Below are 18,382 nucleotides of genomic sequence, written 5' to 3'. Positions count from 1 at the left end.
TTGCATCACGCCTTGTTCCCTTGAGAACAATAGCAAGTAACCTCAGAATATGGCTTTAGCTTCATAGCTGATGATAACCATCCAAGAAAGTCATCCTGATAAAGTGATCCCCCACCATTTCTCCTCCCTACCTCCCCTCTTAATCAAACGAGTACTGTGCAGCTGGTGGGGTTGCGGCAAAAAGGGGTACGAGAGTGTGTGGAGAGAAGGTGGAGGGAGGGCTTTGAGGGATGGCATGAAATTATTGCCTGCTGGTGTATATGTATCGCTGGGGGTAGTGGGAGTAGGGGGTTGGGCTGGGGCTTGGGGGGTGTGTAATGTCATTGCCTCCTGGTGTATCTGTAGTGGGGGCTCATTTAGATTTAGATTGGTTATGTGAGGAGAGAGCTGAAAGGCCAGCTCATGTTTATGCATGAATCCCAAAGCATGCTGCTGTGGTGGAGCCCTGAGTTAAAGAGACAGAGCTGAAATACATACATTTAGACACAGCTCTGCTTCTTTGGATAAGGCTGCAGTCGAAGCGACACTGAACTATCAGATACATTTCAATCAGACTGTGCCTGTGTAACCCTGTTTTGGCGAATTTATTCGTCAGTGTGTGCCTACTTGTGTGTGCATAGCTAGATTAAACCCCTATCCAAAGTGCTGCAAAAAACCATGCTACTTCTTTTAATCTAAAAAATATTTTGTTCTTAAAATGTGAGCATTACCATCCACTGCCTGGTTGTGTCCTGACAATTGCTTAGGTATTTTTTAAAGCTAGTGAAGAGCTAAACACAGTACATGGGTGCTTCCCACATTACACTCACTTATATGCTGAGAGTAATCAGTAAATGTCTTTGAAGGAGAGTTTGTTCAGCACTTCATCAGGTATAAAGTGGTTTTTATTTGGAAATGTGGTCTCTATCCATCTTTTAAATGACTTTTTAATGGTTGTCACACCATCCTAATCAATCATGTGGCAGAGCTAGCCTGCAAGTGCACATACACTCTACTTATAATTCTTACTTTCTGCTGCAAAAACTGACTGTACCTTAGTACTGTAAATGAATAGAAACATCAGTGTCTGATTTTTAGACAGATCTACAGCCTATAAATATCATATTGATACTTACTCCCTTAAAGGCTGGATAGTATAACTTAATGAAAATGCTACTGTTTATTGTGGTTTTTAGGTGCCTCTTCCATCTGGCCCACACTTTTTTGTGACCCCTCACCATCCCCCATCCATACTGGTACTCCTCTTTGCCCCCCCCCCAGTACTTTACATGTATAATGAGATACAAATACACTTCAGTGTCTATGCCACGTGTCACTGTGTGAATATTACTCACACGTATTAGCTGGATTATGTTAATCTTTACATTCTGCTCACAGACAACAGACTCCCCATGATACTGGGGTGGTCACGGCAGTAAGTGTGCGTTTGTGTGTCTACATGCATGTGTATGTGTGTGTTACAGTGACTGTCGTGTTGTCAAACTGATCTGCATGTGAAAGGGCGGTCAAATTACATCACTTATGCAAATAAGAAATGCATATATGCACACACGCCCATACACACCGCTGACAGCTTACTACTAAGGTCACAAAGACATAGAGCTATCCTCTTATTGACTAACACAGGGTGGCACCACCTTTCAGGGATAGACATGTCTTGACACAGCACATAGAAGTCACAGTGAATGTTTTGATACACTCCTTCAGATAAATTGAAAAAAAAAAGTGGATGGGTCAAGCTCAGAGTAGACTGAAGCACTTAGATTGTTATTGGAAAATGTCTGACTGCATATCCACTGATTACTCTTTTTTCAGGCTGAAACATTGATAGTATCCCTGTTGGAATGATTGATTGAGTCTGACACATTTTAATTACGCCCAAATTAAATGAATCGGCTGGCGGACTATAAAACATTGCTGTTTAATAACGAGTCCCTCCATTTGCCTTTTTTTCCCCCTTCTTTCATCCAATGCCATTTTGGCTGCCCACACCAAATAACCTCTCTCCATTTAATGATATGCAAATGAATTTCCATGAACCCCATGATCCCATGTGATGATTAAACTGAGATGACATTAGCTGCCATGCTGCTTCCACTGTCAGTGTTTCTGTCTGCCTCTTTTCTCTCTACCTATCACTACCATCTTTCTTCATATCCACGACAACGGCTAACCGGTGATATTAAGGGGTTCACTGTCACCATTCCCTTATGAATTTCCTTTGTGAGAGACAGCATTCTGCATGTCAGCGAAGGTTTTCCAGTAGTAGTAGGGATCAGAGCATGAAATGTTACTTCTCACACCACATGTGGTAGTGGTATACTGAGGACAGGCATGCTACAACAAAATACAATTATTGTAATGCAGTACCATCATATAGACAGTTTTGGTAACCTTCCATATCTCTTCATTTTCCACTTCCATTGCTCCCCTCCCACCATTCCGTTTCAGTCTGAATCCAGCTCCACCTCTGCTGTCATTTATTGTACTCCATTTGCATAATGAAACCCAGGCTTAATTAAGATCCCACTGGAGTCTGGAGCCAAGAATGAAGGAAAGAAATATAAGGAGGAGGGAAGGGGGATCCAGCGTTCCTTAGCTTATCCGCACGTGTCCAAGTAGGAGGCACAACTTAAGGGGGAGGAAAGCGTTGACGAGCGATTAAATTGCTAATTATGATCGGCTGTTAGAATTAGTGTGTGGCTGTTAATTAGCTGCAGATGAGATGCCCAGACAGTTGCCCGCCCCTGACAACTGCAGCCCCCTCCCTGACTGGCAATAGAGAAACACAGCTTGACACCCTGGAAATGATGCCAACACATGCCTTCCTTTAACACACACAGCGGTCTGAGGGGATATCCCTTTAAGAACATCCCAGGTGTGCTTGAGCTGGAAAGAGACTCATCATCCTTGTTCACTCACTCCCACTGTTCTTCATTAAGCATAACATTCCCAGCCTTTTCTTTTTCTATATCCTTTTTTCATTTTGCTCATTATTCCTCTTCTTCCAGATACTCTTCCTTCACATAATAGAATGATACAATCCCTTGCCTGAGTTCATTGTAATGGGCAGCAGCTTCCTTCCAGTGCAGTAGTTGGCACTGAGCAGAGTTGGCACTGACAAAATGTTTTTTGTCCAGAACTCCCACCACAGTTACATTTGTGGCTCTGGTTCCAATGTTTTGCTACTATTTTGTGTCCGCATTTATTACTGTTTTGAATGAGTTCCAGCGGCACCAGTAAATGTCTCCTAGTTCACGTTTGGCATGATGCCATCTCTGTTTCTGGTTTCTCCCTTGAGGGGATGCCATTGCCAAAAACATTGAAAGCATCCGAAATGTTCTGCTCAGCATTTGGAGGCGTCTGTTTACAAGTGTGTGTGTTTTGTTGGCTTGGCAATGTGCCATCTTTCTCCCTGTGCCCTTGCCGCCCCTGAAGAGATGCCATCACAGAATCGCTGGCAACCGTTTCCTGGGCACCTCTTCTTGGCTTTGTCTGAGCAAACAAATGGTGATTAGTGGCAAATCCTCAGAGGTGAGTCCCCTTGTCTTTGGCAACAATGGTTTTACACCGACAGCTTTGATCGCTTCTGGTACGCCATGATTGCAGGCTGGCATGGTGCCCGCTGGCTGGAATGCAATAGCTGGCACAGAGAAAGAAAAGTCGGAAAATGGGAAGAACGCATCTTTCCAGAACGCAAGCTTTCCACCAAATTTTTTTCTACGTGATCAATGGTCATAACGGAGCTACTAGTACTGTTTCAAAGTATATTCCATTTCCCTCTTCAACATCCTTTATGCTTTTCTTCATCCAGCTACATCTGAGTCCTCCTCTGACTGCTGGAATCTTGCTCACTCCTATGCTCCGCTGTCCTGATATTTTCTGTTTCTTTGCCCGTTCTGCTAAGCGCTTCACCCTATTGTGCTTATGCCAAGGTGGCACCATAGTAGCATTATGGAGGTCTGTTTCTGTTCTTCTTTCATTCTTATTCTCCTCGCCCCTTCGCCCATACCCATGCCCGCCCCCGCTCAAGTCCTGACTGGATGGCACTGTGCCAACCTGCCACCGCCATCGCTCTCATTTGTAGCTCATCCCTCCTTTGCCCTTCCCCCTGTCTCTACATTTCATCCCTCTCTCTTCCCCTCATTTCATTCATCCATTTTCTGAATCATTTACCCTCCATGTGTGTATTAAATGCTAAGTTTGTATATATGCACTACAACTATACATACAGAACTTTTCATTTCATAAAGTAATGCACGCTGCAAGTGATTGCCTTCTGTGGTCATTTGGGAGATTTTTTGGCACCTGAAGGAATGCTCAGTGTGACTGCCCTGTGGGTAATTACAGCACAGTTACTTATTCCACTGAGACATGGGGAGAAAGACGAAGAGAGCTCTGAGTTTAGGGAAAGCTTGTGTTATTTTAATTAACTTTCACCAACCCCCATCATGTGTACTTCATTTCACATCTCTAAGAGCTTTATACAGCCTGTTCACACACCCACTATCCAGCTATATGACTGATCTGATTATCAGTAAAATCGAGTGTGCATCATTGACCTTACCCACTTTTCCAATATGACCCTTGCTGCCTTGTTTTTTTCCTTTTTCCTTCTTTTACTTTGAAATCTCACATGTCAAACAAAAGCTGCCAGTAGTGACGCAACTATTAAGCAAATACTCTCATTAGTACACAAAACATAATGAATATGTAAACGATGTGTGTAATTTATGCATAGACTGAGAGACTTTCATGTTTCCATTGTAGTAAATCCTCCATTTTCCCTTTTTCTTCAAACTCCACACTCTTACGCCAATTGTCCTCTTTTCTAAGACCATATCGTATGAGTGAATCTATGGTGGACTTCTAGAGGTCTCACTGTTATCTTTTGATATTTTGCACATTTCTTATTGCCTTAAACCATAGCTTGTAGTTTTTAATAGTCTCTTGGAGTCTTTCTCTTTTTCTCTGTTTGCTTCTTTCTGTTCGCTGCCTGTCCTCTCTATAAACAAACCCTGCAGTGACGCATTAAACCAACAACTGAGTGTTTAAACAAGGTCCTTCTTCAAGGAATATGAATACAGATTTGTCTATCCTCGAGATCGTTTCCTCATTGGACTGTATGCTGTGTGTTTCCCTTTGTCACTGTGTGACTTTGTCGATCTCAATGTGTGGTCCAAACTGTGTGGTAAATTGAAGTGTGTCTTGATAGATGGTGAGTAGCCTTGCTCCTGTCTAGGATAAACACCTATAATACTCTGGCTCCCTTGGCAATCACCATAGCAACAAACCATGGTACCCACGTGAGTTGCATAATAAGATGTTCCCCAAGACCACGGCCCATAAAGCGGCGACAAACTAGACAATCACAGCAATGAATGTGAATCAGAAAATAACCATTCAAATGTCAAACCTCACCTCTGACTCATTTCAGACCAGTGGTTTCTATTTATCAATTGGCTTGCATCACATAACACTCATGCACGAACACCTTCTCTCTGTCTCTCCAGACCTTAACAGGTGCTGATGAGCTGCAGTCAATGATTGTAATGAGCTATCGATCACCGTGGGAAAACAGAGGGACAGAGAGGGGCGAGGGAGGTAAGAGGAACAAGAGGACACACACACTGCCAGAAAAAAACTTCAGATGAACTAAATGGAGACAAGCCACCCAAGACAGAGTATCAATACTTGCTTTAATAAAGTCCTCATCTCCTATTGTCCTGCTTTAAATAGAAGTTATAGATTAGAGCTTTCAGCCAGTACAGGTGGAGGGGAACTGTGCAACTCAGATCAACATTTGGACCTGCTGATCTGCTCAGGATAACCACGCAGACATGCTTGTCATGACCAAGTCCAGATGCCAGTGAATAGCACTGACGCAGTATCTCTATTTTTCTCTCTTTTTGTGCTGTGTGCATGGAGTGGAGGCAGACAGCTTTAGGGAAGGGGGAGGTGCGTTGAGTGTGGCATGTGTGTGTTAGCTGGCGTTTCAGATAATGAAATGCAGCAGGGAACAAAGAGCTGGGGGCCCCTATTCTCTGTGCTGCAGCTTCATTTTCACTCCAGTCAGTCTATGATTCTTCCATACCCTCTTTCTTGTGTACGTGTATATATGTGTGTTTATGTTTGTATGAGCGGAGTGTTGTGTGTACGAATTCCCCATCCTCCTCCTGTTAGTATTCTGCATGGCAGATCCCCGTAATGTAATAACTGCGTCTACATGTCTAATTTACAGCAGGAGAGAGTAAATAGCCTGTGGTTAATTACAGTATGTGTATGTGTGTGCGTGTCAGTGTCTACATGCGCGTGGGTGTGTCAGAATGATTTATGAGTTGCAAATAGCTACACCAGTGGCCCGTTTCTCCTCACTTAGTTTTTAATCTGTCTTTCCATTAATTTTCCTCGAGACGTTATTATGGTTTTCTAACATTGTGCACAAGGATGCACATGTGAATGCACGTATGTATTAATGAGACAGAGGTGGGGGACATTTTGTGAAGATCGGGGCTACATGGACACCTTCCCCCATCTTCCCCTTCCTGCTTCCAGATGTGGCTTCCTTCCTTTTCCCTTTTCTTTCTTCCGGTGCTTCATTCACTCTCGTCATTGAGAGCCACAGTGAACACAGATCTTTATTGACAGTACACGGTAGAACATGGAAACAGCAGGTCAATCCGTTTAGCCCAAGGGCCGATACACCAATTCACCAATTTGTCAGTGTTAGTTTGAGAGAGAAAAGCAGCTAATCTCTCCTCTCTGCTCTCTATTGATCACACACTTAGACTCCACTTCTCTGTCTAAACACTATTGATTCTCTCTCCCTCTCTTTCTGTCTTGCTCTCTCCACATACCACAGCTCTCAACACATCTTCCCTTCATACACCCTCACTTCTCACATAAAAGCCGCAACTCAGACTTCATGTCCTTGTACATGAAGCCTACAGTCACAATTTAGATGACTACTTTGAATATTTGAGCATGAACAAAATAATTTCTCTTATACTGTATCAAAAGTGGAGCTTAACTACACAAAGCACTGTCCACAAGTGTCACAAATCATTGTTCTGTGCTATGTACATTCAAAAGCTTTTCCAGGGTTTCATTAAAAAAAACTCAATTAATTAGCAGCCCCTTTACCCCTTTACAGCATGAATACAGACTGATGATTAAAAATTCACTGCTGGGTGTGCTATCTCCTTTGTTTTTCAGTCTCACATCACAAGGTGCACTTGAAAAGCATCACATTTCTGTCAAGATGAAGGCTATGTAAAATTATAGAATGATTATCTTAATGGAGATGTCCCCAAAGCATTTTTACATCAGTTCAATTTGAACCAGCGATCTCTATTTAATTGGATTTAACATGTGGGGACCCCTGTCATGAAACACTTTAGTTGCTGGGTATGAATTGATAGAGAAGTGATTACACTGTAGATCGGAGGATAAAACTGAACACAGACTTTTCCAAAGCATTTACTACATCTCTCTACCTTAATGCCAAATTAATTAATTCAGGGAATCCCAACTGTTACTCACATAAAAATACACCCAGGCACCCATAGGATTAAGTATCCTCCTCAATAAAAACTTTGTTATACTTGTGCACCCCCTACAGGCGATACTTCCCCATTATAAACATTTAACCTTGCAAGTTACAAAACACTGACACTCCTGTCCAGGACTCAGGCTGAGCTTTAAATTGTATTAGACAACTTAACATTTTACAGATATAATACATCGTTACTGCTAACTTGAAGATGCCTCTTCCAGCTGGAGCCGTAGGCAGCAACACCTTGGTGAGAAAGGTGTTAGAAGTGCTGGAGAATCAAGAGGATCCAGAGAGTTTCTTTGCAATGTGTATGTCCATCCTAGGGCACAAGGAGACCCGAGCACAGTTCCAGGCCCTCATCCAGCCTCTGTCCACGGCCAGCAGCTCCCTGAACTCCGTCCTCACCTTCATCTCCAAGGAATATTTTTCCAGGGTCAGTGACTTCATTGATTTTAACTATACAGTACAGTGTAAGCACTTTTTAACCCTTGTATGGTGTTCAGGTCTGTGAGACCCGTTTTCATGTTTTACTACATACGCAGCATACACAGAGAAACTCTGGCCTCATGTGTTGTATGAAAAGGCAATGTGTTCAATGGGCTGATGTGTTGTTCAGTCTGACATGGCTACTGAATGTGTTCAGCTTGTGTTGTGTAAACTTAACTGAATGGTTTCATTTTCTAATTTTTTAGTTTAGTTTTCAGTTCCCCCCCCATTCATATCTTAATTATAATTGATTTTCTTTTTTTTAATACATTTTATTAAAAAACAAACACTAATTCATAAATGTGATCAAACAAAGGTAAAGGACAAATATTAACCATATATGCTGTTTATACTGCTTATAATTAGGTGAAGTAAATATCTGTTAAGTGTCCATCCATCCATTTTCTATATCCGCTTATTCCTTAACCAGGGTCACAGGGATCTGCTGGAGCTCTTTTTCGGGTGGAAGGTCACCCGTCCATCACAGAACTGAAAAACATGCTTTAGCAAAGTTAACAGTAAAGAAATATTTCCTTTAGTATAAAGATCCTTTGCCAATTCAAACCGTGGTCAGGCGCATGCTGATTGCCTCACCTTTCTTGAGATGACTTTATTGGTTAGTTAGACATAACCTGATTAAGGCTGCACAATTCACACAGTATATCAGGACAAAAGCTAATGATGTCCAGGGAGCTCTCTGTATAACACTACAATGACAAATCCTGTATATTAGGGGAGGGTTAAAAAACATTTCTGCAGCTTTTAAAAACCTAAATAATCACACAATGAAAGAAGTTTGGAATCACTGGGAATCTTCCTAGAGTTGGCTCTCCAGCCAAACTGAGTACGTGGGCAAGGAGGAGACCAAAACCCAATGGTTACTGTAAAACAGAAATCAGAAGGCCTCTGCAGAGATACTTTGCTGGAGGGGTGACCTTCTCAGTAGCACTATGCCTTCATGGCAGAGTGGCTTGACAGAATTCACAGTCTAAATAGTGTTGTAAAAAGCATTTCAGTGTTTATTGTGATACACACACACACACACACACGCACGGTCTAACAATCTTGCACTTCACAGTTTTTACTACCATGTATGTTTGGCTATATAGGGTACATCATGTTGACAACTTGCTGTCTTGCTCTTGTTATGTATACTAGTTACTTTCTACACATGAACATCAAAATATCTCATCTCTACTCCAGTGATTAAGCAAGAATTAACAGTAATGTGTTCTAATTCAATTTCAGACTGAAGATGAGGAATTGGAACTTGGCACTAGCCATCTCTCTACTTGAAATAAAAGATCACCAGCTGTCAAGCCCCAGCTCCTGCAACCTGGGGACAGACCAAATCAAAGCAGCCTTTTCCAGCTGATCTCAGTTACTCATTCTCAGGGAAGCTGCCATACACACCTATCAGTAGTTGACAGGAGAAACTCAGCACAAACTGGACACTGGTGCTCACCACAGACTCTAGAGACTGGGCTTCAGAAGAGAACACATGTTGACAAACATAAGGAGATACCAGGAACAAGTCAAACGGTGTGCATCTCTAGACACCGACTCATTTTCAAAACAGGAGAGGTTTATGGTGATGGTGGATGGACATTTAAATCAGTCAGAGAAACCAACACACTAAGAATAGGTGACAGCAGTGTGAAGCAGCTCACCAACAGGTGGTAGGTTTGCCCTGCTCTCTCTCAGGACCAGCACCAGTACTTCTGTGGCTCAAGAGGGATTTGCGACTGTGATAACCCCACTCTCATTGGCTCATCGGGGCACCTGTCACCCTGTCTTTATCTGGATCCCTGAAGAGAAGGGACCTGGGATGACTGTGGCTATGGGGGGGGGAGCTTGTAAGTTTACAGTGGGACTAAAGACTACCAACCTTTTTAAGGCACGGTGCTTGTCAGCTTATTTGCAATCTCCTAACACATTGCCCAATCATGTCCTCTCTTTTTTAAAAACATAAATACTGGCTTCATCAAGCTTTGTCTTGATTTTCTTCATTTCTGGTATGCATTGGCAGCCATCTTGTCCTCCTCAAGGCAAATGGAATAGGGCATGGAGTTGGATCTTTGCATACCTTTAAGGAGCTCATAAAGGAGACTGGAGCAAGAACAGTGATGACTAATGCCCTGTATGAGCCATGGCTGAAGGAGAGGGATGATGCAGTGGTGTCAGCTCTGCAGAAGGACGGTATTGAATGCAGGATGCGCCACTCTTATTGTCTCAGAGATCCTTACTCTCTGAGCACACAGGGTGTGGGACTCAGGTTAGTCACAATAAGATGAATATATCATGAACCGGATGGAATTAGGACCAATAAATTGCCAACACCACAAACTCAGGTATAAAAGCTTTTAATTAATTCCTTAGTGAAAGATCTGGTTTCAGTGGATGGAGTGACCAGGATGTGGAAAGGAAGCCGAAGTCTTTATAGTAGGGCAGGTTACTGTCACAGCCAGGCCTCGCTAACATCGAGGGAGCCGAGACAGATGGGAAATGGAGTCCAAATTGTTTTCCCACAGAGCAATATCTGGTGGTGCTGTTTTCCTTGGTCAAAGGTTTCCAGGTGATCTGGTATGACAACTCAGAGAATCCAGAGATTGCAAGTAACAACAAAAAACACCTCCAACAAAAAAAAAAAAAAAAAACACTAATGTCCTTCGAGGGAAAACTCAGTACGAAATGGCACCTCTCAACGGTGTAACTTGAGTTCAAACAAATCCTCTTGAATAGATAATTCCTTCTTCTCCAATCAAGAAACTAGAGACACACAGGCATACTTGACAAGGAGTTTCTGATCCTTAGCTCAATCTAAACAAGAATCCTCTTGGCAAAAAATATTCCTCTCCTCTAATCATGAAACAAGAAGCAAACTGACTTAGCTGGACATGGACTTCCTGGTTATTAACTTGAGTCCAACAGACTCACTTGGGCAAAAAATTTTTCTTCCTTCCTTAATCATGAATCAAAAAGTAACTTACTTCATTCAGTGAGGATAGAACGAGACAAGAAGGCCTTCATGATCGACAGTTAACACAGACCAGGCCGCATAGACAGGATCGGCGCAGGATAACCGATTTTGCTGCAGACAACTTGGCTAAGTGTTTCAGACAATCAGGTAATTTGCCTGTGGCTGGGAGAAGGTATATAAACTGTGAGCAGAGGAGAGAGAACAGGTGAAATCAATTACGTAATCAAGTGAGTGAAGATGAGTAGGAAACCAAACCAGGTATAGGTTTTCAAAATAAGAGTGAAAGACAGGAAGTAAAGCTGCTGATTATCACAGAATATAGTGTAAGAAGATTGCTCTGATAATCACCTTCAGAATATGCTGAGTAATTTCAGCTGAATTTCAGGTATGGTCATTTGTGTTATACTGGACCCTCCTGTTTCTCTCCACACACCTGCCAAATGGCCTCAGGGCATATCTTTGGACATGCTAGAGCTAGCACATATACAACGCAGGAAGGATGGCACAACAGTCAGTTATCTCAGCAGAGGGCTGAGCTAAAGCCCATAATACAATTATATTCAATCATGAAGATTTTAATGTTTCCTTGTGTTTGTTTTGGTATTCAGATTGACTGGGCAGCTAACATTTGTAAGTCCTGGGACTTCAGTGAAGAAGGAGCACATGCTCAACTGGAGGCCTTTCTTCGTGATGGTAAGAAACCTTGCATGCACATTGGAAACACCATACTCTGTGTTTGGAGAAATGTGTAACATTGATCTAATAGTAGCATCATTATTTCCACATTTACTAGGTGTGTATGATAAAAAGTCAGGCAGGGCAGATGCTCCAAATACCAGTTGTCTAGGGCTACCCACTGGTAGATGCAGCCATGAGGCAGCTGTGGCTGACAGGCTGGATGAACAACTATGTAGTGGCATCTTTCCTCATAGCATATCTTCATCTGCCCTGGCAAGAAGGCTACCGCTGGTTCCAGGTGAGATGTGCATGGATACAGGAATAGTGGGCTACGTCCTTACTCACTGTACGTGTCCAACATTCATTTGTTTGTGTAGGACACACTGGTTGATGCAGATGTTGCCATAGATGCTGTGATGTGGCAAAATGGGGGCATGTGTGATCTGGACCACTGGAACATTGTCATTCACCCTGTCAATGCTGCAATGACCTGTGACTCCTACGGCAGCTATGTCAGGAAATGGTGTACTGAACTTGCAGATCTGCCTGATGAGCTTATTCACAAACCCTGGAAATGTCCCGCATCCATTCTGACACATGCAGGTGAGGAATGTAGCTGTGTGGTCACCTGTTTTTCTAATGTGGGTTTGTCAGTCAAACCTGTTCCAAATCATCCTTTTCTTGTTGTCTTCACTGATCAGGTGTGGTGTGGCCAGACATACCCTGAACGAATCATTACAGACCTCAAAAAGCGAAGAAGCCAGTCTCTGAAAGATGTAGCTCTGGTGTGGAAGGAGTTTGGACAGTATGTGGAGAAACACTCAGGCTGTAATTTGGTTTCTCTGCCCCCACGCCTCTATCTCTGAGGTTTTGGGCTTGTCACACAAAGATGGAGGTGTAGTGACGTATTACCCATATGGAGTTCAGATATCAGCTACAAGATCCAGATGCAGATGCCGCCTCAAATTCCTACAATGCTGTTCTAAAGGGGTACGTGAACCGCAAGAGGGATGAGGCCATTGCCTTCTTTAATGAGAGGGACTTTACTGCAAGTGTGATGTATGAGGAACCTCAGAGAAAGGAGAGGCTGTAGAGCGATTATTGAAGAATGGAAGGACTCCCTGAGCCTCCTGCACCTCGGGGCAGGGCCAGACGAACTCCAACAGCCAAGGACAGATTCTCTCTAGTACCTGGAGGGGCAGTCACTACACTCAGATAAGATCAAGACTTAAAGGGTACAGGACATACAGTAGGTAAACAGTTCCTTGCCATAAATTACACATGTATCAAATATTATTGACCAATAATATTTAAGTGCAAAAATTCTCCCTTTTCAATCTAAACTGGCCCCAAAGAAAGAAAGGAAAAAGTTTCAAAATGCATTTTTTACATTGCCTAGTCAGTACAATCTCAGGTACTGAACTATGTTATTATTTTGCCAGTATTACTTACATATATGTATTTTAATATGTTTAGGCTAATATGGTTAGTTAACATAACAGGGGGTGGTTGAAGCTTTTCATTTATTTTAAATATTACAAATCATTTATGCAAATAGCATTTGATGTTATGCCCTGACAGAACCGCTTGCTGTCCCCTCACCTGTTCAGTGCCTGTGTAAAGCCAAAGATCTGTGCAGTCACAATGACTGAAATCATATTAGATATTGGCTTTTTAAACTATGGAAAAGAAAAAATGACAAGGAAAATAAAATGTGTAAGGAAATGTTTATTTTTTATAATACAGGTCCCATGTCCATAGTCTAGCTGTCATACATGTAGTGTAGACCAACATCCTCAAAGACCATAAAGACCAAAGTACTTTTTAAAGTCTAACAATGTCCTAGAACAGGAAATTCAAGTTTGACTGAAATGCTTGAGAACTGTTCTATTGACTGAATCTGAGTTTCTTATGTTTGGGGGTCTGAGGCTACAAGAACTCAGCATTGCATGGTTTAGTCATTGCAGGCTGGCATGTCCCCTGAAGTCAGTCTTCAACAGTAGATAACGGATTCCTAACGTACACAGCTCTACTCTGGCAGGTCAGCAATCTGGAGCTCTTGAGCATCACTGATGGATACTAAGCAGTGATGCAGGCACTCTTGTGCATCTCCTTGGCAGTTGTGTTTGAAAGAGAGGGAACATAGCACTTAGTAGGGTGTGTCTGATTAATCCTCCATAGAGCGAATATATCGCTCATAGGCTGCTTCATCCATTAGAGTGTCAAGCTCAGCAGGGTTGGAAATGGTCATCTTCATCAGCCAACCTACATTTAATAAATTAAAAAGAGGTTAAGCTGTGAGTCAAGGGCTACATCTGTGTACTGCATACTTTGGCCTATTTAGCAAAGGTCACACATGTTTAATGTTCCTGACACTGTTTTCCAAAGCACCCTTTTCCAGGTGGTCACTGACTTCCACTTGTATTACAATACGTAAAGTGCCAAAAAGGGGTTCATCATTGAGATGTAGAATTTTAGTGAGTTCAGATTGCACAGATGTTTCTGCTATACTTGTTTCTGTGGGCATAGGTCTTCAGTTTCATGGTTGTGTCCTTTTTAATTCTTCACCAATGCTGTGAATGTTAGTCATTTTTACAGCAGGTGTACTGCTTACAGTGCTAACCTGTAATCTAAGATATTCTCAGGACAACAGGTGAGGTAATATTTCCATTAGACATGGAAATATTACCTCACCTGTTGCGTGCCATTTAAAAGGAAGCAACCATTATTTTTCCCAACTTAAGTGTGTCTGTATTACACTACCATGACCTTTTTTTCTACTTTAGACTCTGAATCTTGTTACATGCACCCAAACTCACACACTTTTCTCTTTTTGATTGATCATGTTTTGTTTTCTACCTTGTTCATGACACTATGAAAATGATCTCAAAATTTTGAAGTTCCTTGAGTTAGGTAATCTCTTACAATGAACATCGTCTTTACTGCCATAACATTTACATGAACAATGTAAGCTATTAGCTTTTATTATTGAGCTTATTATTTAGTTGTTGAAAGTCACTAAAATGTCTACTCTTCAAAGATAATGCAATTCTTACAATGATGTTTATTATTAGTATACATACTATGTCTTAGTGGACTCATTGTTATAAGTGAACGGAAACTCATTGTTTGGGAGGCACAGAAGTAAAAGTAATACACAGGTATGCCACAGACAATGGTCAGGTGGTGGTCGTTTTGAAGTACTCATGACAAAAATGGGGTAAAACATGCAAAACCAAGATAAAAAATATGCTATATGGGCTGATACAATATAGACGTAATCATTGCTGCCTTCCTTATTCCTTAACCCTACAGTGGCTGCCCTCTGTATTATGTTGCATTACTGCCCTCTACTGCCCAAAAACAGTAATTCCTAGTAAGTGGTTTCATTGAACCTCAGCACCTATTATTGCATATTGTTCAGATCTGTGAATACATCAATAATAAAAATGTTTCATCACTATGTGTGTATTCATTTTTTTATCTAAGACTATAAAAACTAAAATATGTCAAATTGCAGCTATATTTTAGTACCTATCTACTGGCTTGACTTGATATTATGAACAGACTTCTTCAGCAAAAATGTTTTTTGAAGGTTTTTTAAAAAATTGTACAAGTGACTTTTATTTATTTATTCAGTTTTTTGTTTGTATAGTGTGGCCTGGATTGTGTAGCTTTTCTGCATGTGTCCTTACCATCTTTGTAGCAGGATTTGTTGACCAGGCCAGGGTTGTCTGCCAGTAGTGTGTTGACCTCAACAACTTCTCCAGTCAAAGGAGAATAGAGCTCACTGGCTGCTTTTACACTTTCCAGGGCTCCAAACTCATCTGTGACGACGATGTTAGAAATAAAAGGCATGTACACCAAAGTCAGGTCATTTCAGCAACAGAGCAAATAACGAAGGCAACGACAAACGTTGGCAAGTTATTCTGACCTTAAAATAAATGATAAATAAAAATATTCAATTTGGCATACTTCAGGCTTTAAGGTTGAATTAAAGGATTACAAAAATGTAGTTCATAAAGGAAACAGTTTTCTCAAGCAATCTGACAGCAATAACCCTGCTGTCATAAAAAAAAGGAATAATTATGATTATGATGAAATTAAATGATCAGTCACTAGCATGTTCACTAAGCAAGCAAAGGTATTAGTTTTCACTTTGCTCACACCACCAAAGAATGAGATGTATAACATCAGGCATAAAATTCATACTTTATATGTCGGTGCAGTCATTTAAGCCTGAGTCACGGTTACCCAGATTACATACCTTGTTGAGCTAGCTGTGTTCCCACCTCTGGTAGTCCACAGTAAACTACATCTCCCAGAGCCTCCTGGAAATGTCAGAAAGGAAAGTTAAAACACTATGGCAAAAACATATAGTATGAATTTGTGCAGGAATATATGAACCTGTGTGTCTGTACCCACACTGTTCCATATGTCAGCCTGCCGTGGTTGCAGACAATTCTGTTCTGTGATATTAATCCATAACAGCTTTTGATCGAGATCATAAATCCCCACCAGAAGTGCTGCACATTACAGAATAAAGCTTCACAGTCCAAACAGTGCAAGAGTTGACATTATACAGGGAAAATGAGCTGAATTTAGGGACTATCTTTGCAAACAACATAGTCAACAGGGCTCATCAAACTTCTCCCTCTCTCACTGAAATCTCAAACCAACATCCAGTTTATCTCACTTTGAATATACATTCCATATTTTTAACATTAAAACCATCTAATGTAAACTAATAAAGAGTTACTAACTCTCAACAGAAGTGACTCTACATGTAATGGGTGCAGTGTTTTAAAAACATCTAGGAAACATCACAAGAGTGACACGCTAACCTCTGCATGGCAGAAGAAGTACTTTATTAATCCCCTAGTGGAAATTCAATTGTTACAGCAGTTATTTTAATTTAAAGTTATTAAGTTTAATATTGTTTAAATTATATAAATTAATAGTAATTAATAAAGTAATTAACTTGTATGTAGGAAAGTAAAGTAATTATTTTTGGGGGTTTGTGTGTGTGTGTCTATGTGTGCGTGTGTATGTGGTGTGCGTTATTGTTTATATTGTGGAATTATAGAATCTTATGGCCGTGGACACAAAAGACTTCCTGAATCTCTCAGTCTTGGCTTTAGGAGGAATTAGTGTGTGGCTGAATGAACTTCCCATTCACCACAGTTCCTCATGAAGTGGGTGGGCAGAACTGTCCAGTATGGAGCTGATTTTGTGCACCATCCTCCTCTCTGCCACAGCCTCCAGACTGTCCAGTTCCAGTCCATCAACATATTTTGCCTTCCTGATCAACTTGTTTAGTCTGTTGGCCTCATCAGCCTTGATGCCACCTCATTATGGCATCTTCCACTCCGATGTGTTCCTGATATGCAAACTGCAGAGTGTCCAGAAATCCAGACACTTGAGACCTCAGGTGTTGCAGGACCAGTCTCTAAAACACTTTCATGACATGGTGATGTTAGTGCTACTGTTCTGAAGTTACCACGGGTACTGGGACGGCCTCTTTTTGGTAATGGGACAATACAGGAAGTTTTCCGCAACTTAGGCAAATTTTGGGCCTCAGAGCTCTGCAAGCCGTCCAGCACACACCTTAAGTATACTCTGACTGATCTCATCTGGTCCTTTTGCTTTGTAGGTCTTTAGTTTAGCTAGTTCCTTCCTCACCTGTTCTGTGGCAAAGGCTGGGCCTGTGTATTGTGTTGATGAGGAGTCAGATGGTGAGGGCAGGGGAGGAGTTATTGGAGGTGAGGTATACTTCAATACATAAATATTAATAATTAATAACAGGTCCATAAGAAATAAATGTCTTTAGAGACAGTCCCTAACTTCAGGTCGTAATACCCATTAGTGTTGCCACGATACTTATACCTGCTTAAATATCTCCGAAAAAAAACTAAACCATCAGGAAAAATAATGGATTATATGTGACCGAAAGTGAAGTTTGAAAAACACAAAACAAAGAAATAACATTTTGACAATGATATTGCTGTGAAGAATGTGAAAACAGGCCATAAAACAACAGCAGTGAATTATATGGAAAGTTAACAGTTAAAGAGTTAAATTAGAAATTTGTCCTTAATTTCCTCGTCAAACTGAGAGCAAAAAAGGGTCATTTGTCACAAATGTGCGCGCGTACACTCACACTCACACAGCAACAGATAAATAGCTCTTATTAATTAATCAAGTACCGATAGTATCAAACGAGGTACAGTACCGTTTCTAACGGCAGGTTATTGCGACACCTTTCTAGTATCGGTGCCCAGGACGCGCAGCTTCATTTTGCGATGCACAAACCGGACTGACCATCTTACGGACTTCACTTACTTGGGCGAAGCTGCTGATACCGACAGTCCCGATCCCGCTGTCTTCTACTCGAATCCATTCGTGCTTGTCTGTGAATTTAAGTGCTGCAAGATAACACAACAGAAAAAGAGGACTTGTTTGTGTTCTCTAGCTAAGATTTCCGTCTAGCCCCTAAAGAAACACATTTTACAGGGAGTACCTGCTGACAGTCGAATAGAAGAGGCCAGGTTTCTTCGAAAATAGAGTGTAGGTGCCGGGTGGGTAAATAAAAAGGTGGAGGACAGGGAGCGAAGCAGCCTGCAGGCGGCCATCCTCGTCGCTTAATTATGAGAGAATAGGTCTATTTCTTCTTCGTGGGGATT

The 18,382-nt window shown here is 41.5% G+C and overlaps 2 protein-coding genes across 2 annotated transcripts; one reads left to right on the top strand and one right to left on the bottom strand.

Moving 5' to 3' along the window:
* Window positions 1-7,763: 7,763 nt before the first annotated feature.
* On the top strand, window positions 7,764-12,918 carry LOC113132864 (uncharacterized). Its single transcript, XM_074933674.1, is given in 17 exon segments — window positions 7,764-7,988; window positions 9,290-9,310; window positions 9,312-9,357; window positions 9,360-9,421; window positions 9,621-9,670; window positions 9,672-9,826; window positions 9,829-9,898; window positions 10,011-10,316; window positions 11,041-11,168; window positions 11,407-11,531; window positions 11,630-11,714; window positions 11,815-11,867; window positions 11,869-11,997; window positions 12,077-12,319; window positions 12,401-12,556; window positions 12,558-12,604; window positions 12,606-12,918. Coding segments are annotated over 17 exon segments (2,214 nt in total).
* A 489-nt stretch (window positions 12,919-13,407) lies between these two features.
* On the bottom strand, window positions 13,408-18,361 carry LOC113132386 (glycine cleavage system H protein, mitochondrial-like). The gene is made up of 5 exons (XM_026310385.1): window positions 18,220-18,361; window positions 18,042-18,124; window positions 15,967-16,030; window positions 15,395-15,526; window positions 13,408-13,964 (listed from the first exon to the last, which is right to left on the bottom strand). Exons 1-5 carry the CDS (start codon window positions 18,329-18,331, stop codon window positions 13,867-13,869), a joined length of 489 nt encoding a protein of 162 aa, XP_026166170.1. The 5' UTR covers window positions 18,332-18,361; the 3' UTR covers window positions 13,408-13,866.
* Between the last annotated feature and the right edge of the window lie 21 nt (window positions 18,362-18,382).

This window comes from Mastacembelus armatus, chromosome 6, assembly GCF_900324485.2.
Source record: "Mastacembelus armatus chromosome 6, fMasArm1.2, whole genome shotgun sequence".
NCBI lineage: Eukaryota > Metazoa > Chordata > Actinopteri > Synbranchiformes > Mastacembelidae > Mastacembelus > Mastacembelus armatus.
The sequence above is the reverse complement of the archived record's forward strand: the minus strand, read 5'-3'. Positions and strand labels throughout refer to the sequence as shown.